General features: G+C 42.5%; 3 protein-coding genes across 15 annotated transcripts in view; 2 read left to right on the top strand and 1 right to left on the bottom strand.

The window, feature by feature from the left end:
- Positions 1–4,267: 4,267 nt before the first annotated feature.
- HNRNPH1 (heterogeneous nuclear ribonucleoprotein H1) lies at positions 4,268–21,814 on the bottom strand. 8 transcript variants are annotated; one of them, XM_084839126.1, is made up of 14 exons: positions 21,766–21,814; positions 21,455–21,577; positions 11,885–12,013; positions 11,018–11,173; positions 10,701–10,844; positions 8,881–9,019; positions 7,805–7,983; positions 7,637–7,708; positions 7,446–7,558; positions 7,179–7,314; positions 6,848–6,931; positions 6,670–6,720; positions 5,520–5,612; positions 4,268–5,010 (listed from the first exon to the last, which is right to left on the bottom strand). In XM_084839126.1, the coding sequence occupies exons 2-14, from the start codon at positions 21,501–21,503 to the stop codon at positions 4,892–4,894; spliced, it is 1,464 nt and encodes a 487-aa protein (XP_084695252.1). In that variant the 5' UTR covers positions 21,504–21,577; positions 21,766–21,814; the 3' UTR covers positions 4,268–4,891. The 8 variants fall into 8 exon arrangements, with proteins under 8 accessions (XP_084695252.1, XP_084695250.1, XP_084695251.1 ...); XM_084839124.1 differs by having other exon boundaries at positions 7,446–7,579; XM_084839125.1 differs by having other exon boundaries at positions 11,885–12,019.
- LOC146354504 (deoxycytidine kinase 2) lies at positions 13,453–19,419 on the top strand. 2 transcript variants are annotated; one of them, XM_084839136.1, is made up of 7 exons: positions 13,453–13,638; positions 14,410–14,525; positions 14,845–15,038; positions 15,612–15,759; positions 17,091–17,206; positions 18,050–18,149; positions 19,006–19,419. In XM_084839136.1, exons 1-7 carry the CDS (start codon positions 13,539–13,541, stop codon positions 19,027–19,029), a joined length of 798 nt encoding a protein of 265 aa, XP_084695262.1. In that variant the 5' UTR covers positions 13,453–13,538; the 3' UTR covers positions 19,030–19,419. The 2 variants fall into 2 exon arrangements, with proteins under 2 accessions (XP_084695262.1, XP_084695261.1); XM_084839135.1 differs by lacking the exon at positions 19,006–19,419 and having other exon boundaries at positions 18,050–18,315.
- A 151-nt stretch (positions 21,815–21,965) lies between the features above and the next one.
- Positions 21,966–26,958, top strand: part of CANX (calnexin) — a 67,337-nt gene continuing 62,344 nt past the window's right edge. For 3 of the 5 annotated variants that reach the window (XM_084839103.1, XM_084839102.1, XM_084839109.1), the window contains exon 1: positions 21,966–22,069. The gene's annotated coding sequence lies outside the window, so the exon portion shown is untranslated. Of the gene's footprint in view, positions 22,070–25,352; positions 25,612–26,958 lie in introns of those variants that run through there. The other 2 variants (XM_084839106.1, XM_084839111.1) reach the window with 2 other exon arrangements.

Below are 26,958 nucleotides of genomic sequence, written 5' to 3' on the forward strand. Positions count from 1 at the left end.
CTTGTTGACGGTGTAGATAGTGATGTCATTGGGCTGGTTCATATGATAAGCTCCCATGGCTTATGTAAGGCATGGTGGCTTATTTAAATCACAGCACATGCAGGGGGTATTGTAGTTATTGGATAGTTGTTTCCCCCTCAAACAAGCCAAGCCATCCGGGTTCACGAAACACAAGCCTTGCCTGGGCAGTGATTACTCAAATAGCACTCATGTATCCTCTTCTGAAAGTTACCCCTCCTTCCTCCCATCCGAACTTACTAAAACCTCTGACCGTTCTGGCAAGAGGGAGGGGAAGGCCTGTTCTCTGAGAGAACTCCACTCATGCCCTCCTTGTTGCCCTGGAAAGCAGAAGCAGTGGGGAATGCTTACATCTCTTGACTGTTACGCCTATGCACCCCCGAAGGTGAAAAAAACACAATGACCCTCTCTTCCTAGTTAGGGAAAGCATGGGTGAGCGGTGGTTTGGTGTCCTCCACGCCTTACAAATTGTGCCAACCCAAGGCCCAGCCTCTTCCCAATTAGAGTGAGCGAGGGACCAGGCAATGAAGGTCTGGCTTGCATGCCAAAAAAGAAAATAGACCCAAGAGCCACACTCCCTCCTATCAGGGATGGGTGGGGCTGTGCGCATCAGGCCCGCCGGATCTGAGGCAAATAAGGACAGCAAAGTCAACCTGACAGTCCAGCCTCCTCCCAGTCAGCACACAAGGTACTTCCACATGCACCTAGGGGGCACGCGTACCTGGTTAGGCCAGCCTAGCTTGCAAGATGCTGTGAGGTAAATCTCCGACAGCCTGTCCATGTGGCCCTCCCTCACTAGGAAACAATGCAGCTAAAACCACCTCTAGTGAAAACAGTGAACACCAACCACAGCCCTGGCTGTTAAGATGGAAGGGGAAGGAAAAGGAGGAAATATTTGGGGAGGAAAAAACCCTGTCAAAAAGTTAAAACTACTGCTGAGCTTCTAGAGCTCTGAAAAAACCTGTTGTCCTGTCACTAGACAAGACTGGTCTGGGAAGATGGGTAGCTCCTCCCCTTGGAGAGGATATTTTTTATTGGACCCTGCCTGTCACCCAGTGGGAGGGGTGAACTCAAAGGGAATACCCGCTCTTGGATACCAAACAGGATGCCAAGACCAGAACCCAGTAGATAGGGGGAAAGAATGGGGCAGCTGCAGTAAGACTGAGCAATCCTAAGAAACAAACCATGTTTAATAGTGATCTAAGATGTAGAACAGCAGTGCACAACCTGGGGGCACCTGACCTGCCCCCACCTCATCACCAAGTTCACTCTCCCAATAATCCAGTACAGATCAGCCTTTTCTTGTTGAAAGGGAGATCTGTATCCAGATCACTTATCCGCCTGCAATCCTGATGAATCGCTTTCCCCACTACTGCTAGCAGCAAGGAAAAAAACAATCTCTACCAAGATGTCTGGAATGTCTGCACAGCCCGAAGCTAAAAAGTTCAGTCCTGGCATAGGATTCATGGAGTAAGACCATGCTCAAGTATACAGCAGGCAGCTCAACTAAGATGGAATACAGACTTAGAACGATAGATTTGACAATATCGGAGACTTTTGCAAGGACAATTGCAGTCAGAGAGTGATCAGAAGCCAGATTATAATGGGTCAAGAGAGTTGGAAAGAACTGACATTTGGAATAATTGGTATGTTCCTAGAGTCAGAATGCAAACAGAGGGGCAGGAAAGGATATCACATTTAAGAATGTAGAGAAATACTGGCATGTTTGAATGGGAAGGAGCTGAAGGACTAGTCATAACTAGTGACCTTAACACTAGTATGAGCAATAAAGCTCCTGCAGACAGGTAAAATGTCTTTTGAGTAGGGCTTTAATTTTGTTTCTTACTACACATCCAAATATACACAACTTTGTTGCATACAATGCCTCAGATAACTTTTCTCCTTATAAGGCTACCTTACTTTTCTTATCACCTCCTATTGTGTGTGCTGTGCAGTAAATATGGTGTTATTACCAGCAGCTTCAGGCAAGTTGAGCCTCATGTGCCAGAGTGGTAGGCGGCAGTATTGCAACTGAAACTCTCCCCACGACCCGAGTTTGATCCCAGCGGAAGCCGGGTCCCAGGTAGCCAGCTCAGGTCGACTCAGCCTTCCATCCTTCCGAGGTTGGTAAATTGAGTACCCAGCTTGCTGGGGGAAAGGTAGTCTGGGGAAAGACAATGGCAAACCACCCTGCTACAGTCTGCCATGAAAACACCAGTGAAAGCGGCGTCCCTCTAGGAGTCAGCAATGACTCGGTGCTTGCACAGGAGCAACCTTTCCTTTTTCAGGCAAGTACTTCTCAACATTCTTCTGATCATTGGATAGTGCTACATGTTTCTTCTCACTGGAACCTTGATTATAAACAAATTGAATACAGATATTTCTATCTAAATATTTTCTTTCAGGATGGAACATGTTATGATGGATGAAAAGTAGAAATGTGACAAGATCAGCCTCGGATGGCCGCCTCTCTCCCATCAGCCAAGACAGCTAGGCTGGTGAGGATGAGGGAAGGCCTTCTCTCTGGTGGCCCCCACTCTGGAACTCCCTAGGGAAATCTGCTATGCCCCCTCTTTAATGAGCTTCTGCCACACATTAAAAATGTTCAGGCAAGCATTACCAAGTGCACTCACACATAACTGCTCTTAGCTTAAACACACCAAAACATCCCAAACATATTGTCCTCTAAAATTTTTGTTACAGGCCTGTATCAAAGACAAGTGTTGTGCTTGAGTTCTATTTAGTACTACTATTAGTTTAGTTACATGTGATTGTTTATATGAGCTTTAACATTTAAATTTCTTAATTGCCCATCTGGCCGGTCAGCCGGCCACTCTGGGCGATGTACAGCAATACAACAGTTTTAAAACATTCTACATTATATCATATTTCTAAAAAATACCCTAACCCACCCCAAATGCCTGCCTGAACATTTTTAATGTGTGGCAGCTCATTAAAGAGGGGGCATGGCAGATTTCCCTAGGGAGTTTGAGTGGGGGCCACCACAGAGAAGACCTTCTTCCCTCATCCTCACCAGCCTAGCTGTCTTGCCTGATGGGACAGAGGCAGCCATCTGAGGCTGATCTTGTTGAGCAGCCTGTCTGGTGTTGCTGGAGGTGCTCCTTAAGATAGGCTGGGCCGGAACCATATGGGGTTTTAAAGGTCAAAACCAACACCTTGAATTTGGCCTGGGAAACAACTGGTAACCAATGCAACTCCTTCAGCACCAGAGTGATGTGATCATGCCGGCAGCTGTCTTTAATCGGGCAAGCCACCGCGTTCTGTACCAGCTGCAGCTTCCAAACCATCAAGGGTAACCCCACATACAGCGTATTATAGTAGTCTAGACGAGAGACCAGGGCATGTACTACCGATGACAGCAGATGAGCAGGAAGGTAGGGGCACAGCCGCCATTATCAGATGGAGTTGGTACAGCACTGTCCGGCTCACAACTGACACCTGAGCCTCCATGGACAGCTGGGAGTCTAAAACAACCCCCAGGCTGCGGACCTGGTCTTTCAAGGTAACCATACCCTAGGTCAACATCCCCCAGCCTCCTCTTGTCTCCCACCAAAAGTACCTTGGTCTTGTCAGGGTCCAGCTTATTCCTCCCCATCTCCAGCCATTTGGACAGGGATTTGAAAATTGAGGGCTGTTTTGGGTGTTATAGAAATAATTATATAGTTGCAATTGTGCCCCCTTGTCTCAGTGGACTATAGATAAATCAGAAACATGTTCTGGCATGTGACATTCAGGTTTTTACTTCGCTCTTGAGTATTGGGATCAGCAATAACTAAGAACTGGGTGTTCTCTGCTGTCTGGCCAACATTTGAAGATGGGAAAGCATTTTAAATCAACCAGTTTTGCTGGGCTTTAAAAACGTATTTGTAAGTTACATTATTACTGTGCCATAGTCTCATGGCTGAGGGGTTGGTGAGAGAAGAGATAAAACTTCTCAAAGCTGTCTCATGTTCCCTAAGAGCTATGAACATTTCAGATAGAGGATAATGCTGGACAAAGATCAGATACTGCTATCACCATAACAGTAGAATGTCTATTCTTGATCAAACTCCAGTCCATGGGTTACCACCAAGCTCTGCCGAAACACTACTCTACCTGAATCTGAAGTCTTCAATATGAAGCTATGTCAGACTCCGTAATATTAGGTAACTAAACTGGTGGAGGCAATTAGTGTTTCAGAATAGTTTCTGGCAACATAGTGCTTTGCTTAAATCAAGAGAAATTCCAGTTTTTAAAAGGAAGTTTTATTTTAACAAGTTTCACTTAGCGCAATACACCTAAAAGTAAATCACAATACAATGAAAGATTAAATCAAGGCCTCAGATTTCATACGAACACCAAGACCAAAATCCTAAAGGTAGCTGTATTGCATCTCACATTTCCCCATTAACTTAAAAAGCTTAAATGTGCCTTACAAGATATTAAAAAAGAAAAACTAGAACTAACATGCCAAATGTTCACTTGAGTTTCCAACACAGCTCCTATTATCTTGTTTGTACAAAAAAGCATGTTCCTGAACATGCACTGAGAACAGTGTTTGGTGTTACATGGTATAAGAGCAACATTTAACATAATTGAAACAGCTTTAACCTAAATACGCTTACTGCTCAAATACACTCCTACAACAAAAACTGGAAAAAAGCTGAAAATTGTTTAACAGGAACTTCTTTACTTGACTCACACCCTAGATGAATGTTTCAGCATATTCAAAAATACTGAACCTGAATGTTTTAAAATGATCCTGATTTCACTTACAAGTAAAGCATAAATCACAAGCTTGTATTGCAAAACTGTTAAACTTAGTTTTTTGTTTTGTTTTCTTAAAAAAGTTGACCAAAAATTAGGAGACCAGTTACATTCCCCAGCCACCACTCATGTTGGACATGTTAGACATTCCAGCCATGCCATTCACTCCCATGGATGCACGATTGCCACTACTATAGTAGCTGCTGTTCATTGCACTCTGGTTACCTAAGGTAGATAACAGGTTAGACAATTTAGTGCAAAAGTATAGTCCTCTTTACAGACATGGCAACACACTCCCCTGCCACCCGAAGTTATCCCTCTTATACCACCTTGCATAATCCTGTACTATTAAAAAGACAAACTTCCTCTTAGGTAATCACAAATTAAAAATTCTATGAAGCCAACTGCAAACCAGTTTCTCAGATCTTTTGTAAAGAATGTGCAAAGCAAGTTCTAGAACATCTGCATGCCCTCCCTCTACTGCAGTCTAATGCACATTGCTTTTCAAATCATTAGATTAAAAAAATCTTTGCTTGATCAGTGGCTATCAGGAAATTTTTCTTGCTGCTCTAGTCTCATTTTCTAGTTTTCCTTCTAAAAGGTAGCTGAAACCAAAAGCCTGAATAATCTCAAAGTATTTGAAGTTAATTATTTGCCAAAGCAAGTTCATCCTTGCATACAATGGCTATGTAACTCCAATACACACCCATCTAAGACTAATAAAAACATCTTACCATATCCGCTCATGCTGCTTTGGCCACCATAGCCTCCTCCATAACCCCCACTCAACTGTTGGTTAGCTGGACCACCATAACTGGATTGGCTTCCTTTCAAGTTAAGGATATGCATGTTAAGACCTTGACTACCACCATCTTTTATAAAGAACCTATGCACTACATGCTACCTAAAAAGGGCAAGTCTGCTCCTATTTTATTGTAAACCTGGATCTCTAATTTGAAAATACTACTGCTAGTTTTTCCTTTGTTGCTAGGGGAAGGATTTGCAGACAGTGTCCTAATAACCACGTTCATTCTTGTGGCATCTGAATTCAGTTATATGAACCATTCAGTTAGGTGCAGGGTACTGACTTTGTTATATATATCTGAATATGGTATATGTATTCCTTAGTCAAGTTACTGTACAGTCATTTCAAATGTATTGACAACATCTGAAGTGGTATTTGGAACTCTGGAGCTAGATATTTTGCTGCTTGCACAGCCTTTGTATGCTAACACGACACAAGCCATTTCATATGTGTGGCTTAAAACTCAAGGGAGATGCCAATTTGCAACAGAATGTCAGCCTTCCATATCAAGTGACTAATAATTTTACAGAACATCTTTCTACATTTATAAAAAACAAAATTATGCATAGCCCTATTTGGTTAGCTCACTTATTTCACATCTCTGCAAAACTTTTTTGCAGTTGAGAATATGAAGTTTGCTTTTTTAACTTAATCTTATCTTGTAAAGCACAAAATCCAAGCCATTCTGCAAAGTGCTATAAAAGCAGCACACACACCCCAAACAGATGAAACCCACTACCGCTTTAAGAACAAAACTCAACACAAGCACCCAGCTTCTGAAATTATTACTTCTATACAATACTGAAACCCAGACACCCAAATTTGGGCCAGTGGTTTAACAAGACATCAGTAAAGGGAATGACTACTGTGACAATTGTTGCTAGTGTAATTCCACCCCTTATCCCATATCAATAACCCCTTCTCAGAAAGGAACTATAGTAATACAATGAAGAGAAAGCATCTATTTCTCCACACCCAATATGTTATCACTCCCCGCCCTGGAAACCACTCATACAACACACGCATTTATTTATTTAACAGCCTAATTGTTTGAATGTATACCTAAAAGGTTTATATACCTGCCAATGTGTTAGTGTTCCAATCTTGAACTACCCCTTCCGTTTCCTTGACTGTGATTAAGACAGAATGTTGAATTTCAGTTTTAGGCCACTTAGAATAAGCAGGAACTGTATAAAATTAGCCAACTTTGTTAAGTAGCAGCAACACTTAACATGAAACTGAATTGCTTACACATACCCATTGCTCCCATCATCTGACTGCCATATGCACCACCACTCCCTCCGGCTGTAGAATTCAAGAAGAGTTCTACATATCGGTGTTCTAAGGAAACAAAAAGATAGTAATGCTCTGAATACACAAACACAGGTCAAATTACCTCACATACCATACAAGAACTTCGTTATCTTGATACAAAACCCAAGACTTGTTCAATGCTGAAACTTAAACTTATATCATCCCCCACCAAATTTCCACGATGTTAGAGGCAAGACCAATATGGACAAATGATTTGTTTTACTCTATAGAGAAAGGAGCGTACGCACTTCTGTAGAGTGAGTGCTTAACTTACGCATATTTGCTTTGTCTTTGGACATTGCAGCAACAGCATCCTCATGAGTAGCAAACTCAACATCTGCCTCCCCTGTTACTCGGCCATCAGGTCCAATTTCAATGTGTACTCTTACAGGATTAAGAGGCGAGAAGAACTAGGTAGAGAACATTAGATAGATGCCATCATTAACTTATGAGAAAAATTCTCAAACAATGTTCTCTAAATACAAGCAATTGTGAGGAGAACACATCAACCAAGTATAAGCCAGCCAAAACAGTAACTTACATTGTAGATGTCATTCTCTGTAGCTCTGTAAGGTAATCCTCTCATATGTACACAGTGACCAGTTGTGCTTTGGAAAGTAGAGGATCCATCACCATATCTGTGATCTGACATTCCTGTAGAAAGGAGAGTCCATTCTAAATCTTTTGTATGTAGAATGAGTTGCCTCATTCGCCCTAATCAAGAATACTTACCTCTTCCAAATCTATCAGATCCAAAGCCATAGCCATCATTATATCCATTGTAGTCATCATAACCACCATAGCCTGCAAACCATAATGTAAAATATGTTGAAATGAATCTTTTAATAGTACATTCATTGCAGGCAATTTTTGAAGCATAAGAAAGCTTTGTATATTTACCTCCACCATAAGCACCACGTCTCATTCTTTCAAAACCACTTCCTCTACCAAGGCTGTTATAGCCTCTTCCCACACCTGGCCGGTCATAAGGACCTGGCCTTTGCATGGCCATTAATTTGCGAGGAGGATCATAATGAGTGCGCACTTCTGCTCTGCTGCTCTTGAAGATTTCAATGTACCTAGAAGGTTCATACACATAAAGCTAGTTGAGTTTTTTAGAACTTGCACACTGAATTACACATAGAGTAATACATTCTAAAATCATAGCCTTGGAACTGGCAATTTTAAGCCAGAATTTTTAGTTTATAATAATAAATAATCATCCAAGGCTAATTCAATAAATCAGTTTGAGGTTGTGTGTGCTCATTAAGGTATCCCAACCTTATGGGTTAGGGAGAGCAAACTAATTTAGCTTTTGAATAATCAGAACATGTTCTGGAGGGACACAAGTCCACTCAACAGCACCCATATTTTGCTCATATGGCAATATGCAGGAGGGTTAAAAAGCTAGCCTCCGCCAGAATTTTAACCCATCAATACACTCCAAAAAGCTTTATGGGCTCATGAGCCCATCCTATGCATTTGCATGGCAAATTAGCATAGACAAAAGATGCATGCTTCAATTAATAAGTCACAAAACTTAGAATAAAACCCTTTGTGACATTTTTGGAAGTTATAACTTTTATGTGAAAAATTATACAAGAAAATGTTACATTAATGTATAGAACAAGTTTAGTAATCACATTTTCTTATGGTAATAAGATACTAAGTGTCTTTAGAACTAGAGGCATAATTGGTGCTATTAGAGAAACTTAAAGCCATAGTCTCTCAACTTCCTTAAATATCTTAACTTGTTCAAAATTAACAGCCTTGAGTGATCAAGGAAATAACAGAACTAGCACTTCAGCCAGCCTGCACATATGTAAGAAAAAATTAACATTTTATGATAAAATTGGAGGTGTTAGTAGGGTATGATATTACATATTGTGAGGTGAGCATTTGAGAAGAGAGAATATGGATTTAACAACAGTTTACCATAAGAAGAGCGACATATCCAACCAACCATCCATCCCCACCTGTGCCCTATTCTTTCCTTGTGTTTCTTTAGAGCCTTTTCAGCTATTTCCTGTGAAGCAAACTGCACGAAGGCCTCCCCCGTACTCCTCCCCTGGAAGTCCACCGGCAATGTTATCCCATTTGGCACGATTTCCAACCCTTCAACCCAAGGACAAATAACCCCAGTAGGGGGGTAATATTAACATCACAAGCCCAATCATGATTTTCTTATAGCTTTAAAATACACCAGAAGTTATACTTTAAATTTAGAATCAGCATACCATACTATTAACACTATAACAGAAACATGTCAACACAAAACACTTATCACATATACTATCTGACAGATTCTTAACTGAGCCTGCTTGTATAAAGGACATTTCTGCAGCACTTAATTAACATTTCCATATAGTGCAGAATATGTTAAGAAAAACATTAAAGCAATTTTTACTAAAAATAAATCATTTTATCTATTCGTTTCTTTGTAAAAACACAGCAAGATAAATTCTATAGATTATAAAAAATACAGCAAGATCAATTCGAAAGATCATAACAAGTTCTAACTAGCAGACTCAAAGAGGATTTCATGCAAAATATTTAACAGCTCTAGTAATGAAATCAAGGATTTGCATTGTCATAAACACTCAATTCAAACATCTGTATATGCACACAATTAAGATTGGTAAAAAAAACACAACTTAGGAATAGGCTTTTTAAATAAAATCTAAAATTATGCAAGTTGATCTCATCACCATAATTCAACAGAATACATTCAAACTTATCTGGACTATTGCAATACATTTGAAACATTCTGATGACTTTTATATTTGCTTTAATCTAATCCTCGTTTCTCATATGCACAAGCAATACTTCAGCTCCAAATCAGTTTTTATAAAGCAAACAATTGTAAAACATGCCAAATCTTGAAGCTAACCTGTATTTATAAACATACAGGGCAGATACATATCTTCTGTATTCTTACTACAACTGTCAATAAGAGGTACTACCACCTAATCCAGAGTAAATAAAAAGCGAAAGGTACCAGTTCGGGTACAGAAAAGGAGACTCCAAAATCCAGTTGGGCAATGTAACCCGATACGTGCAGCACCTGGCAGAGACTAATTCAACCTTGGGACAATTAACCCTGGAGACCCTAGGACTACATCAAGACTAATTTTTTTTTTCTTCCCCCGCACCGCTTCCTCCCCACACTTTGCATAACATCCAACCTGATGATGTTTAGTGGACATCTCGGTTGGTCCTAATAAAGGTATTGCCAACTGTTGATTTTAGAGTTACTCCAAGGTTTCATTTCACCCTTTCAACCAAGCTATGATTATATTACCAGCCTTCCCCAACCTGGTACCCTCCAGATGCTTTGGACTACAACTCCCAGCATTCCTGACCATGTTGGCTGGAACTGATGGGATTTGAAGTCCAAGACACCTGGAGGGCACCAGGTTGGGAGAAGCTGTTCTAGACACTCATATCAAAAATCAGGTAAGCATTCTAAACACTTGGCTGAGTAGAGTGGAAGGATTAAAAAGGTAACTTTCCCTCCAGTCTATCAATATCTACTTTGTTAATGTGTCAACCAAACCTCAAACTTTGCATGGTTAGACTGGTGCCAAGTTTTAGTCGATACTTGAAATTCTGGAGGCAAACAAATGGAAAATAACTTAAGCTATTACTTTATCTTTTAAAATACCTAAAGCACAAACCATTCAAGATTGGCAGTTTAAGCATGGCTTTTTTTTACTAGTGCTGCTGGGCATTATTTCAGTGTCACTAGAATTCTAGTTTTACCCACAGCTATAGCTAGGACTTATACCCCACATACCTGAGAAAAACTGAACAATTTCTTCCTTGCTACAACCAAATGGAAGTCCTCTAAGACGTACAAAACCATCATTAGCAGTATCAGGGCTGTTAGGACCAGTATGCTTCAGAACCCAATCCATTTCAACGTTGTTTGACTTGAAGACTGCAAGAGGCACTTAGAATTAATGAATTTTGGAATTTGGCACAAAAGGTTAATGCACGACAATCATTTGGAGAACAGTTTCACAGTAACATACACACAGAAAAAGTCATGCATCTAAACTCCACCCAAATCAAAAGCTATTTAGTTTGTTACTATGTCAATTCAATCCAAACCTTCAACGTATCTGTGTCCCATTGTTTCTCTGTCTTTTTTCAATGCCAACTTCACATCTTCTTCAGTTTCCAATTCAACAAATGCTTCTCCACTTGGTCGTCCTTCCCTTGTGTAGATAAAACGGACCCCTGAAGATCCATTTAGTATTTTGCATTCTAAGAAAAAGTGGGAGAACAAGTTAACACACACTAATAGACATGACCACTGTCAGAAATGCCACTGAGTTCAAGTGTGCAAAGGCTTAGTTCAGTGGTGCAATCTGGAAACATGCACTTTAGTTTCAGTAGAGGTCACTCAAACTATTTCTGAAGTATTTTTATCCCAGGGTATGAAAGGTACATGATCAGTGTACATGGTGCTTCACAAAACTTGCCATCGATTAACAATCTAAACTGGGCATGGAGAGAAACTAGGAGACAAGAACAAGGAATAGATGTGAGTTTTGGTTCCATTATTTCTACATAGATCTCAGTGCCATCAATTGTAATTCTTATTTCTTTATAGTTCTATGCAATGCAGTCTTTCATACTTATTTTAAATACAGACTTGATACGACTAAGTCTTAAACTTCTATATATTTTAAACCACAACAATAATGAAGCAGCTGCTCCTCTTACCACAGGGTAGTGTACTCAGAAGTACTTTAAAATGTGCACCTTACTACTTCCCCAATGCTAGGCAATAGATTTAACCTAACCTGTAACATAAAATAGGGGGACAGTGGGGGAGAAAGAACTCTACAGCAGCTTTATATTTCGAAGACGAACAACAGAGGCCTGCGCCCTGCAGTCTCATGCCCACACAGGAGGAGCTAGTTGGAAAGTGTTCAAAAGGCGTGGGAAAAACCACCCACAGACGTGTCTTACCAGAGAAAAACCTCTGTACTTCATCCGCAGAGCAGGACCAGGGCAGCCCACGCACTTTTACGACATAACCCTCGCCGCCTTCAGTATTCAACATCATGCTGGAAGTGAGCGTAGTCTCAGTTTCGCCTTCTGTTGCTACGGGGCAGACAAAGGCATCGCCACACTGAGTGGGGCAGAAGATCGGAAACCCCACACACCCTTCCTCCCCCTCCCCCGAAGATTTGCCGCCCGCCCTCTACCCCACCTACACATAGCAACAGAAATCTTCGTCCGGGGCAGCGCGGGCGGTTTTAAGAGTCACTTCGCCTCTCCACAGAACAGCCGGGCGGCGGCGGTACGTTCTTAGGAAATGGCGCCGAGCGGGTATTGCGTTTCTGCTCGGGGCTGGGCCTGGTGCCGACTCCGCCTCAAAAAGAACAGGCCTCAACCGCCGACAGCAACCCGGAAAAGAGACAGCTGTGCAGCAGGACCGCGGGCCTACGCGAAGACCTTAGAACAGCGAGACCGAGACTAACGGCTACTAAACTACGAGCGGGCTCACCTGCTTCTAAAGTCTGGCGCGGCGTGGCCGAAAATGGAAGCCAGGACGCATGCGCACACATATGCTCCCTCATCACGCACGCGCTGCATAGTCTGCCGATTCCCCTCCCCCACCGCCTTTAAGCACCACCTACGCATGCCCTCTAACAGCAGCAGCGTCCTCTCCACCCCAGCGCAATCCCAACGCCTTCTTACTTGGGAGTAAGTCCCCACTGAACTGAACAGAACTTACTTTGGGGTAAAATTGCATAAGATCGAGCATTCTCCCCTCCCTCACAACACACTTTCTACCACAACCAACGTCGCCCCCAGAAAGCACAACCGCTCGATGGGAGGTCTCGAGATACTGTACGCATGCGTCCAAGAACAAAGCCACAAAACTGTGTTTAGTATTACTTACACATACTAAATACATACTAAATACATACCAAGTACACTTTATTACTAAAGTGTACTTAGATTTTACCCAGACGAAACGCGCCTGGAGATACGTCTAAAGAACAGCCATAGCCCTATAATGAAATACGGGGATAAAGGGTTTTACAGAATACCTCAGCCCCAGCGATATTTACGGGGAACTAAGCCCCAACTGAGTTCCTTAGATCTTCCTTCCAAGTTAGTCCACTTCTATGTAATAAGGGTAGTTTTAGACCACTGATTTCGTGGGCTTAGGATCGGTCAGTATGCTTAGCATCCTGGATATAAAAACACCGCAAATTTTTTTTTTCTAAGATGAGATTTCAATCCATATGAAAAGATTAATAGATTAACCGTTGTTCCAAAATCCCCCATGTAATCTAGCTCACAACAGTCCAACCTGGCTAGAGGCAGACAAATTGTGTCTGGTTCCGAGGATGGAGGGGCGCGAAAAGGTGGCGGCCAGTTTGCAAGGCGTCGGCCGAGACCACCGCCTGCTATAGGAAGGGTGGATGGCAGTTCCCCAAAGCGGGAACAGGCCGTCTTTGGCAACTGAGACAGAAGGGGAGGGGCAAGGGCAGAGGCTGGCCGCCGCTGTGGATTGGCCGACCAGAGGCGGGATTCTTGAATCGAGGTGAAGGCGCGGGAGGAACGCGCGCATTTCCTCCCAGGAGCTCAGAAGACTAAGACGTTTGCCATGTATCCCCCTTCCAAGCGCCTCTGCCTCAGCCCAGCCACTTCGCTGGACCGCAGCTTCCAGAAACGCTTGAAGAAAGTCTCGATTGAAGGGAACATCGGTGAGTGAGCTTTGCTAGCTCAGAGAGCAGCACCTTTGAATCCTTTTTGTTAACGCCCGCAAGGGACTGGGGGCAAAAAAGTGAAGCGTCCTGTCCAATGGAGGCTTATTGATTATAAGGGCTCCATTAGGACGGAGAATTGCCCCCCCCCCCCCCGGTTTGGCGGGACTTAACGAACTCGCATTTAAACTTGGGGCAGGAAAACTTTGTACTCTCCAGTGCCTCTAAGCTACCGCTAAGCAACCTCTGATAAAAAGTCACTTCATAAACAGTCAGGCACTCCTTGCTGTCACCAAAAATAAGGTAACAGATCAGACTTTAGCTCTTGATTCACACTATGCACTTCTGTAACGTTCGTTCTAAAATTACTTAACTAGACAAGTCATTCTGCCTCAACAAAACCTGAAGTTTTTCAGGCAGGTCACTACAAATGAGACTACTTACAGCTGCCCCAAATCATGCTGCACACTCCACTTGAAGTTGTGCAGAGACAAGTATTATCAGAGGCTGAAACTTCTCATACTTGATACTGGTTTGCTCACATAACATACTATGCTATTCAATCCATTATTTGGTCCTTTGGGGGGTTTAAAATCAAAACAAAACATAAACGCAGGGTCTTGGGGAGGAAGAAGTAACGAGGATGCAAGTGAGAAAACATAGTACGAGTAAAGACCGGAGATTTTGAAGGTAGCCATGTACCAGAAGATAGTGTTCCTTGCTATAATGCTACTAATGCCTAGCCCCAAAGGTGCCTCATTTTCTTCACAGCTGCAGGAAAGTCCACATTTGTCCATCTACTAGAAAAATATAGCGATGAGTGGGAAATAATTCCTGAACCAATTGCCAAGTGGTGCAACATTCAGACATCTGAAAATGAGTGTGAAGTAAGTGCTAACAGTTGTACTACAGTGATGGGGGTGGGGGGAGAGATGTATAGTTAACCTATACTAAAAATCCAGCTAAATAAAAAGGCCAGCATGACTTATGATTTCAGGATTAGACATAGGTATGAGTCACCGAGGTCTAAAGATAGTTACAATAGCGCAAGTGCTGAAGTTGTCAGTGTAATTAAGGGTGCTTTACACTTCTGGGCCATCCTGAATATTTATTTTTTTCCTACAACAGATGGGCAATATAGATCTTTGACACACTGAAAACCAAGTGACTGAGTAATGTCTAACAGACTTCTATTTTTATCATCAGGAGCTTTCAACATCTCAAAAGAGTGGGGGAAACCTACTTCAAATGTTGTACAGCAAGCCTACAAGATGGGCCTATACGTTCCAGACTTATGCCTGTTTGAGTAGAGTTAAAGCACAATTAAAACCGGCTTCTGCTAAACTACATGAAGCAGAACATCCTGTGCAGTTTTTTGAGAGATCAGTCTACAGTGATAGGTAAGAGCATGCATGCCTTGTGAAGTACCAAGCCGGGATCAGAAATAGTAATCTGAGATGTAAGTAGTACAGTGAATCCTTATCTCAGACTTTTAGAAGCAAACTTTTTGAGTGGCTACAAGTATTCTACATTTCCCAAGAATTCCCAGTTAATGAGTTCCCCATTTTTAAGTGGTCATGTGTGAATGCATAGCTACATCTACATTTGATCGCAATGCTTCTTCAGATTCTCATTTAAGAAATTCCTAGTTTTATCTTGCATTTTTCAGATCTAATCCACAAAATCACTAGTTTCAGTAGAGCTATGCTCACTTGCCAGACTTGATACAGTATGAGTTTTGGAAGTATTTTAAGTTTCAATATGTGCTCATTTTATCTTCAGAAAGTAGTATTAAGAGTGCAACCCAATACCTTGCAGGCCAATTCTAGGAATGTTTACTTGGTTGAAAGTCTCACTGTGTTCAGTGGGACTACTTAAGCATATATAGGATTGCAACTCAGCCATATATAACATTCTGAAGCTTTTTCCAAGTACATTGTATCTATTTATAAGCAATAACCTTTTTATTATAGGTATGTGTTTGCTTCTAACTCATTTGAATCAGGAGACATAAATGAAACAGAGTGGGCAATTTATCAGGACTGGCATGCATGGCTTCTCAACCAATTTGAGACCAACCTGGAGCTAGATGGTATTATCTACCTCCGGACAACTCCTGAGGTATGCTTCGCTCCCCCTTCTCACAGAGCTAGCTACAGTTTTAGATACAATACTGATACCAAAATTAGGAGTGCGGAAATTCATATGGATCTCTCATATCCATAATGTATATGTATAATCCTGAACTAAACCTAAGTTTGACACATTTTGATGGCATCCAAAGAGTGTATGATGACTGAAACTTTCAGACTTGTGTCCCAAAAGGATGCTTTTGAAGGTCAGGGGTCTTTCCAGTGCAACCTGGATGAAAACACTGGAAGAGTTTCCTTGTATGAACAAAATTAGATGTGACCATATGGGGTTCTGGATCTAGGCTGTAGCTATTTGCTAAGTTGGATTTGTCACAATGCAGTTACTGAGGTTATGTAATACATTGTGGTTAAAGATGGCCAGGTCACAATCTTATCATTTTAGATCAACACACATGAAACAGCAGCAACTTTTGTCTTCAACAGTAAACATGGGACATCTTGTAAATCCACATACATAAAACTGCAACTTTTCTCCTTGTTAACTGCCCAGGGGACTTGGTTGATGGGCAATATAAAAGTGTCACAAATAAGTTGATGCTTCATTTAAGTTATATATATACAACATTATATCCTACTTACTTAGAGCAATTGTAGTCCAGAGGCAAGCCGAAATCTAGAGCACAAACCTTTTGACTGTCATTCTGTTGTCTAGAGATTCCATATCAATACTCATTGTTGCCAAGAGACAACAATGAGGACTCAACTGTTAGTTTTAAACATTCTACTATTAGGATATCCATTTAAGTGCAGAATGTGAGCAAAAAAAATCCCAAACTTGTTAAAATAAGTATTACTATTGAGCAGAGGCATTTCAGTCTTAAGTTTGGTAATAGTGCTATAACTTCAATCTCTTATTCTAAGTTAGGAGCTTTTAGATGCAATGAGAATCAAGAGCCTGCAATCCATTTACCCATCAAGCAAATTTACTATTCATTACAGCTGCAGTCCTAAGCCTATTTACCTGGAAGTAAATTCAACTGATTTTAACAGAACATGCTAGCATGCTTTGCCTCAGGGTGTTAGGCCATGTTTAAGCCAATCAACAAGAGGTTCTGAAATCAGTGGAACCCCTACATGCAAAGTTTAGGAATCAAGTACACCTAGGTAGTTATTCTAGTAATTTTAAAGGCAAAATATTGATCAATTGGCATCATTTCTACATAAAGTATACAATTCCATGTAGGTATAAAGGTATGGAGTACCCACTGTAGATGAGACTAGTTAGATGCAGTTGAGAGCCCTTTCCATAATAACCATTCTGCATGCTTAATGTTCTATTTTGGCATTTAAAAACCACAGAAGTGCATGGAAAGGCTGCAGCGTAGAGGAAGAGAAGAAGAACAAGGAATTCAATTGGAATATCTAGAAAACCTTCACTATAAACATGAAATCTGGCTACATGAGAGGACAATGAAGTAAGTAATGTTTACACCTTTGACAATGTTATGCGGAGGGCAGGTAATATAACTAAAGCCTTGAATTTAATCTTATAACTGCATATAAAGGCTCTATTACAATTCAGCTGGTATGCTAGAATGTGTTTAGCCTAGGTTACATTACTGTCATTTCCCCCCTTAAGCAACATCTCTTACAGAATGCCACACCAGAATGGTGAAAATGTTAATTTGTAGCACAGTGAAGGCTACACACTACATATAAGTGCTTTAGGAGACCCAGAAGAAACAAGATGCATCCAGGAGTTCTGTTGTTAGTTACAACCAACACATTATACAGGTCTTCAACATAAAGTTCAGCCAAGCATTATAGTTCAACCTAGTAGTCAAAATTATTCTATCATGTGCCTACACTGCAAAATTCTGGGACAAGTGATAAGTGCAAGTAAAGTGTGGGTAAATGCAAAACAAGGTTCTTGTTAGCTCAGAAGTTTGATAGGAGCCATAGGTCTTTCAAGTTGTACTTTTGACTAGAAGCGTCTGTAAGCTATAATTCCCTCAAACATTACAATTTATAAACTAATGCAGGATTAACAAATGTAAGATGCCATAGTAGGAAGTTCTATTCAAGTCACTGGGGATTACTCCCAAGTTAACACCCAATATTAGGAAACTGAACTATGCGCCATTGCACTTAAGCCCTGGTGAATGCATCACTGTCTAGGTCAAATGTATTCCACAAATAGCTACTCATTTGAGACAGTGAGATGCTTAATTACTACTGGAAAAATAAGGCAAGGTGACTCTCCTACTGAAGAGGTAGACTAAAGTATACTTACAGTACAAACTAATTTTGTTTTGTAGGGTGGATTTTGACAACCTGAGAGCCATACCCATTTTGGTTTTAGATGTTAATGAAGATTTCAAAAATGATGAAATAAAACAAGAGTACTTATTAGAAAAAGTAAGTATCCTTTCCCCTTGTTTCACCCCACATGATTTTTAAACCCATATGCTACTGGGTTTAGTTCAACCTGCACTTTGTAGTTAGACACACTTCACAAGGGTCTCACTTGAGTGTCCTGAAGCTGTCTGTCCTCTCTTCAAGTGGCCTTTTCTAGTAGGGCTATCCTTAAACTGCTACTGTTTACAGTCTGCTCTGCAATCCAGTTAAGCCCTAGTACTTGAATGTCAGTTCTACTGACAAAGGCTGCCTGTCTAAACACCCTTGACTGTCTTTTGCAACATATTTGGCTAGTATTTTATGTGCACATGAGCTCACACAAAGTCATTAAATTAAAGCCTGAATTCTCAAATGCACACAAGTCAGTCTATCAAAAAATACCGCCATGAATATTGTCCACTGAGGGTTAGGTTTGTGTAACCCCAAAGTTCATTCACAATGTTGAACATTAAGCCAAACTAGGTATATGCATGTTTATCAAACATGTGCCTGCTGGTTTGCTTATCAAGTGAAGATGAGGGGATTAGTTTAAAGAGGAAACAGGGCACAAGACTGGAGCAAGACCCAATCCACATCCCCTGGTGCTGAACCTATTTCCCCTTAGCCTGGATCAGATCAGTTTTGGTTATGAGACCTGAGCTAGGAGAAACCTACTAGGAGTGCATAGAGACAGAGCAGGGAAGAGGATGGTTTGGGTTCCTACTCCTGCACTCAGTTTTACCTCTGAAGAGAACTTCTCCACCTCTGCTTTATAGGCAACCCAGCATGCAATTGTTTAATGAATGTGCACATCTTGTTTGCCCTAGGTTTCTGATCGGAATTGCCTTCGACACCTGTTTGTGTCTTGTTTTCACAGGTCAAGGCTTTTGTGACTACTTAGCAACTTGTGATACTGCTCTGAGGACACTTGTAAAACTGCCACTTTATCTACTGCATACAAACCACTTCCATAGCAAGGAGTCTCTTACTGTTTTTCTGTTTGTACATAGGGGAGAGGTTGCTACATAACAGAACTAAAAAGTTAACACATGCGTGTATAAAGTAGTTACTCAAGACACTGGGATTGTTTCAAGAGACAACTCATCTTGTGGTTTGGGTTTCTCTGAAGGAAATGACCATTCACACCATCTCATTCAGTGATACAAACTTGGTGTAATCTTGCTACTGGGAGTGTCTGAACAATAGGTTGTTACAATGCTTATGTCCAGTTGTATATCTTGCTTTGGTGTTTTAAAGATGCTTTTCCTACAATAAACATTTTGTAACTGCAGATGTCTATACTGTTTTCATCTAGAACCAATTTGTGCAAGGAATGTCTCCTTCATGAGAGCAGCACCACCATGCAATGGCAATTTCCAGCTGAATGTTGGCCATGTGCTTGCAGGGACAAAGTTGAAGATCAGGATCTCTCATGGGGATGGGGAAACATACCATGAACCCAGCCCAGTGTGTTAATGAAAGGTGGATTGAAAGCATATTGCCCTGGCAGCTTGAGTGCATTTCAGATTTTCTTAAGCCTTTATCACAGAACTTTTTCTGGTCCTTTAGACTATGGAGAAACACTGAAGTTCAGAAACATGGAATTATAAGAACTTATGGTACTTTAAGCTAATCCTCTGCATTATTTAGAAGCAACTTAAAGTGTCCAATAGTATTTACTTTGTGATCCCGTGCTCACTAGAGAGCATGTTTTAGAGTGCAATCCTATGCAGGCTTAGACAGGAAAATAGTCCTATAACTCCCAGCATTCCTCAGCCTGCACAGCTGGCTGGGGAATATTGGGAGTTGTAGGACTTTTTTTCTGCCTAAACCTGCATAGGATTACCCCCTGAGAGACTTAGGGAGCAAACCTATGGCTGCTAGACAGCAGCTAGATGGCCACAGGATATAGTGTTATCCGGGAACTGACCTCTCCCCATTTCTGCACTGCCTTGGAGGCAGTGCGGAACAGCCCCATCCTCCACACTTGCAAGAGGAGTGCGGAGCAGCCAAAAAGGGGCATTCTGGGGCAGCGGGAAATGCCTGTACAACACTGTCATACAGCAGACTCCTCCCCTGCTCCGCCCTCCCGCAGCTACACTGTCTAGCTGAAAATGCAGGGCAGAAAATAAGCAGCCTCCTATCTGGATAGGATTGTGTCCTTAAAATATTAAGGGAGCAAGAGAAACTAGTCATTTCTGTTGAGGTATGCATAGGATTGCACCATTAGAGCCTTAAAATATTAAGGGACAAAGAGGAACTAGTCATTTCAATAGCTAACTAAGAAAAGTATTTTTCATTTTAAGTCTTTTAAGTAGAAACCTGACTAAAGTGAGCTCTCAGGTCTGCCTTCCGTAGCTATGTAACCCTGAGCCAGTTAGAATATTTTAAGACAAGGGATCCCTGCCAACTTCGATTTAAAGCTGTTCCCAGACAAAAAGAATCAGGCAGTTTTCAAAAGACCAGACTTTCCGGGAAAGCCACGTGCCATGGCGCCTTCGCGGCCACCACTAGCACAGATCGCATTAGAATCAGTTCTTTTAAGGCCAGATAAAAATGGTGGCAAAGTTTCCTTTTGAGCGTTCTGACAACACAGGAAGAGGCCGTCTTTAAAAAACATCGAGCGTAGGTCACTGCGTTGTGCAGAGCTGGGGGAGAAGAGGACTTCAACCCACTCTAGCGTCACCCGCTCGCATCGTCTCCGTACTGCCTTCGGTCACGTGTTACGCTCCCCTCCATTTCGGGGATTTCCACAATGCAAATAGAAAGAACTTCCTGCCTCTCCCCCTCCATAACGCGATCCTTTATCGCTGTCCTCGCGCGAGTTTTATTACTCTCTCCGTTGACCCCCCCGGGGGGGGGAGAAGGCAGGCGAAAGAGGCCTAAGGCCAAGTTAATAACAACCGTTCCCTTCCGCTGCGGCCTACGAGCCACGCTCGCTGCCACCTAGGCCTCGGAATGGCCGCCGAGAGCGCAGCGCGCAGTCTAGGCAACACCCACCACAATGGCGGAGGCAGGACGTGGTCAAAAGAAAGGGGGGGCTGAGAAGGAAGCGGGGGAAGGAGTGAAACCTCACAATAACCCGGGGAGCGATGAGAAGGGGAGGGGGAGCCAGTCCATGCTCCCCCCCGCACTCACGGGCAAACGGGGGGAGGGAGCTTACATAGGCAGACAGCGACGGATCGCGGCGTCGGAATCAAGGCCCCGCCCCCCGGTCTGCGCCAGCCCTCGAAAACCCGCAGCAACGGCCTTAACGGTCGCTAGGCCGCAGGCTTCTTCCTCTCTCGGTCGCTCCGCCGCTCTGCCAATCGGCGGAGCCCACTCACCAAGGCCGGGGATCTCTGGGCCGGTCTCCTCAGTGTGACACGGATCCATCACGTCCCGCTTTTTTCTTTTTTCTACGGTCGAGGAGGATACGGAGGACGGCGAGTAAGCAATCGAGCGGGGCGCTAAACAATAAGCGGAGGAAACGAGGTGGTTAAAGCGGCGCCGCGCCGGCTTGCGAGAAAACGCTCGCTCTTCCTGCCGGAGCACGCGCGTGTGATCCCCCCCGCCCCGGTCCTCAAAACCAGGCCGCCCGCGCGGAGGAAAATAAAATACGCCACCGCGCGGCTCTCGCTTTCTCCCTGCGACTCACCAGGCTTCCTCACGGCTGCTCGTCGCCTCTATAAATAACTCCTTCCCCCACTTGTAGGCTTATGACATCAGATTAAGTAACCCCTCCCCATTCCCGTCCAGTGGAACCAACCAATCGCTCGGTTACAAAGGAACTGAGAGGCGGCCTTCTCAGCCCCCTCTTTCTTTCCTTTAAAGTCCCAGGGTCTTTGTATTTTCAGCGCAGAATGCTGGAAACAAGAGCTGGAGAAAAGGGCTCCCTACTTTCTCCCCCTACTTAAGAGGAGGACGGAAATTCCATTGAGCTCAGTAGGAGTGAATACAGAGTAAGTAAACAGGTTTAGGATGGAGCCGCACAGCTTGCCCCCTTGCAGAAGCTGGAACAAATTAGCTTTGTCAGCGGTCTATAAGCCCTCATCTCTGCTGGTGGACTCTTGGGTATGCTCCTGGAGAGGATCTAGAGTTGATAGATCAAAAAATATGCAGTCAGTACACTCCTCTCCGCAGATCCAAATGTTTCCCCTCGAGGTTCCCCCTTTCTTTTACTTTGCCCCAGCTTTCCGCCTCTCGCGCACAGACTAACATGTCAATTGCATGAGCTTCATCTCATGATTGTTGGCCTGACACAAGTCTCTCCCCCTGCTATTTTGTGAATTTCTAAAAATAATCAGTTGTGTCTGGCTGACTGCTGCACCACTATACTGAAAAAATGGAGTGATTATGGCAAAACACCAGGAAAACTCTCAGTGTCCCCCACACACACACACCAACAATGGTTCTCCATTTCGCCAGTCTTTTACTTTTTGATTCTTTTCAATTAACTCTTCAGTACCATGCGTTGTCCCTCTCCTTTGCTCAAATGCATAACTTCCCTGATTTAGGGTAGCAAAAAAAAGAGAGAGCAGCAAATACAAGTATGTCTTTTTCTCAGTTGCAGGCCTATTCCCCCTTTCCTCATCTCTTACATAGAGACCCAGTTAGTTCATCATGGTGGCAGTTCCTGGGTTGTTTAACCCAGGAATTGCTGGGGACGAGCACTGTGTGTGAGCCGCTTCTGGTTTTAATCAACAACCCAGAAAACAACCCCATTCCTGGATTGTTTCATGACATCTGAACCCAGAAACTGGATTGTTTGTGGCTAAACAAGCCAGAGTTAACTCAAACAACCCAGATGTTCTGGGTTCGGACATCATAAAACAGCCCAGGTCTTGGATTGAAATAGGAAGTTGCTTGTGCACAGTGCTCAAACACAGCAATTCCTGGGTTAAACAACCCCAGAATTGCCACCGTGATGTCCAAACTGGATCACAGACAGAATACCTTGGTACTGGCTCTGGATCAGAGCTATCACACCATAGCCCTTAAGATTAAAGTTCAGATTTGTCAGCTTCTAGGAAAGCCTCAAGTTTCTGCTATAAAATGTCCTGCCTCGACAAGTGAATGTATTCATGCAAATGGTTAATCCAACAAAATGCTTGGCTAACCAACTTTTAAGACTTCCTCTGACTAATATCTTCATTTGATACATGTTTATTTGGAATTAAATCCTTTGAGTAAATGCACATAGGATTGCAGCCTTACAGTTGGAGAGTACTTCCTAACATCCAGTCTAAATCTTTTCCATTTCCCTTTGAAAGCTTTACTGTGTCATTCTAAACATTTACTGCTTCCATCTTGGCCCAAGGACAGCAAAAGATGCAAATAGCACTGCCAAACATAGCTTTAAACCTATTGCAAGTGATTATGAGGGCCTGGGTACAATTGTGTCAAACCAATTGCCACAGGTACAAAAAGTTAAAACGTGCTGAAAATTGACACATTTACCCTTTTTACTCTAATTTATGGACCGGCATATCACATATTTTGGTCAAATTTTGATGAAAACTACTGATGTACTTTATTTAGGCTTCTCAAGGAAGGCAATCATTCATTGGTTTGGAGAAGGTCTGAGCAGCAGTTCAAAAGTTATTAAGGTTTTATTTCCCCATTAAAGCCTATGGCAGTCATTGGTGGCAGTTATCTTGTACATGCTCAGTTTCATTCTGAAGCTAGAATGCTGACAGTATTCCAATTTTTTCAGAGGAATTCTCTGTTGCAGAGAGAATCTAGTGCAATACCTATTCCATTAGTTATGGAATGTGATCTCACAAGGTCACACATTACTACATTGACTGGGATCCTAGCATGAAGGGGTAGGGAGGCTTTAACTTCCTCCTCCCACGCAAGATTCCTAGAGGTCAACTCTTTTTGGCCTGGGGAGCAGACAGGGGAGATTCTGAGGAGGAGGCTTTTTGTGAGGCAATATTGAGGGAGATCTGTAAGAGGAGAGAGATTGGGGAGGCCACAGGGAGAGCACAAATAAAAATGTACCCACTAGAAAAGACAGTGGAAGAGAGAACTACAGCCAAATGCCCTCATGCAACATTCATCTAGCAGTAGCTTTGAGGGCAGAGAATGACAGGCTGAGGCCTATAGCTGCATTCCACCCTAGGGGTGTGCAGCAGCAGCAGAACTTCTCCAATGTTTGTTTGTTTTGTTTTGCTTGGAGACTTAAATTATATACTTTTCTGAATTGTTCCTATTGGTTCCATCCCTCGTTTCTCCTCCTTACTAACTTTTTCCCAGCAAATATTTTTGACTTTCACTAGTGTTTTTATTCAGTTTTCAAAGTTTCATAGTGATGTTCTTGATGGGTAGATTTTTTTTAATCTATACATATGGGCTACTTATGTTTATAATAGGGTAGAACTAGTAACTTTTCCAGAGAGCACAGTCCTATGCAAGCTAAACACATTAGGAATTATTTCTCTGTTGATTAGCAGCAGTACATTTATGAGCAATTGCTTAAATTAAAAACGGGAATCCATTTACTCAAGATCCAGATTCCTTATTTCTACTGTTTGTTAATCAATAAGCTTGAATGCAGCAGCAATGCAAGGGTTACAGTATTCTGTTATAGGTTCTTCCAGGTGAAGGAATGCCCTTCAATGGGCAAAAGCATACTGGGCTATCATCTAGAAACCTGTGTTATGAACACATGTATGTTCCATTATACGTGAATAAAATTACATGTGTATAGATCCGGAGTCTGTGGACATTCTACATAGATTGCACATATGTTGAATGTTACATGTGAATAACTGTATGTTTGTACAGATCAATAATGCAAGTTTTGAAAACAATCTGTTTCACAGATTTTTAAGAGACTCCAAGAAATGGAGCATCTTGGCATTGTAGGGTTGGAAAATGTACTGATTTTGAGCACACCTGGATTACTTAATTATTTATATTTCACTGAATGTGTAGGCCAGAGCGTCTTCCCCTCTAAAAAGTGTTCACAGGGACTTACATAGAATATCAAGTTAGACAAGTGAATCTCATAAATCTTACACACACGTCTTTTCTGTTGTGATGTAGGAAGTATGCTATTTGCAGGAAGAGTGTGCATAACTCTTATAACTTCTTTTTTAACTGCAACACCACACCCAGCATGAGCATCTGCTCGTGGGGGCAAGGGAGTGCAACTGCCCCCGCCCCCAACTCTAGTAATAACATCATCCTGAGAGCAGCAACTAGTGCTGCGCCTGCCCCATCTATCTCTACTTTCAGTTTCCAGGTACACCAGCAAGGCTCAGGACAGGGCAGGATGTCAGTACATGGGAGCAGGGGATGCCCTTGAGTTTAACTGGTCTTGCAAGAGCAACTCCTTGCAAGGCAAAGAGTTAGTAGCAAGCAGTAGCATGACCACGTTCCTTCACTCCAAAGTACCTCCATTCTGAGAGTGGCAACGGTACCTTATGCTGCACATGCCTGCTTCATCTAATTCCAGTTCCCTGCAACACAGGAAGGCAAAGTCTAATCACGGCAGGTCAGTAAATTAAATCTGGGGTGAGGGTGGGGTGGGATTCCACTGAGCTCAGTTGAAACTGGCTGCATTGCAAATGGTAGAATGTGGACCTGGAAGGGGCAGTGAGGCTGCCTTTCTGGCAGGCCCAGCCAGGCAACACCGCAGCCTGTTTGGCCTTGGGTTGGGTAGCCTGTGCAAGTGCCTGCCTCGTAAAGCATCCCTCACTGACTGTGTGACTATGGAAATCACTGACTTCCCATCCTGTTTCACCTGGCATGGGCCCCTGGCTGATTTAATTTAAAGTGAACCAGTGAGTTGTTTTCCAGCCCACAGGTGAGGTGAGGTGTGGGGAGAACACAGGAACATCCCCCATCTGGGAAGCTGGGAGTATTGCTTGAGAGGACAATCCCTGCCAGTCCCAGAATCACAAGGGAAGATACACTCCTTATGTACATTGGCTTTTTGTGGATTAAGCCACCTCCCCCACCTGCCCCTGCTAAACATGCATAGGATTGGACTATGGTATGTTGATATGTGAAAGCACTTAAAAACCCTATGCTTTCACTCAGGAAGGCTGGGAAAGTGCTGAAAGAGAACATAAAGGAAAGGAGAGATGGCTAACTGTCACATTATGAGGATAGCCATTCCAAATTTCATCCATGCTCATGAACATCACAGGGTGGCGCAAGGAGGGGAAATTGATCCTCTGGGGATGAACCATAATCTTCAGATTGCCAGCTTTCATTAAAAAAAGCAAATCTCTAGCCTTTGTAGAACCCAAGATATGAGGCAAAATGTAAAGCTACTATTCTGCCTATTCATTTTGTGAGAAACTAACCAGCTCCCACCTTTTAGTGTTTTTAGCCAATGCATGAAGGCACAGCAACGGTTAACACATCTACTATCTGGGTCTGTTAACCCTTCTGTGTATGTTAAGCCTTTGGGGGGGTCTTCCCTATTAGGAAGTAATTGCAGCCTCATAAACACAAATTTAGATATCCAGGAGTATCCTGCTGTGTGTCTACCAAAAAAACAAAAGGGAGCAGAAAACACAGGAGTCCATGCTCTTTCTCACTCAGTTTCTTGTTAATATTTTTCCTGAGTTTATAAACATTTTTAAACTACCTTGACAATGTGTGAGATAAAGTTCGTCATTATTATACCCATATTGCAGGAGGCAGGGCTGTGGCTGAGAAAGTATGGGTTATGCAAGTCCTGCAAAGTAGCCCAATGCTGCTATTCTTATTTTGCGGAGGGGGTGTGTGGTAGTGTGTTACAACTCTGCAGTGTAGTCCAGTGTTATTGGTGTTTTAGGGAAATGCAGATGGAGCTGTGAAATTGATTGTAGCAGCAGTGCAGTTTATTAAG

Source organism: Heloderma suspectum, chromosome 2, assembly GCF_057233095.1.
Source record: "Heloderma suspectum isolate Gila_16-S chromosome 2, 16-S_ref, whole genome shotgun sequence".
NCBI classification, from domain to species: Eukaryota; Metazoa; Chordata; class Lepidosauria; order Squamata; family Helodermatidae; genus Heloderma; species Heloderma suspectum.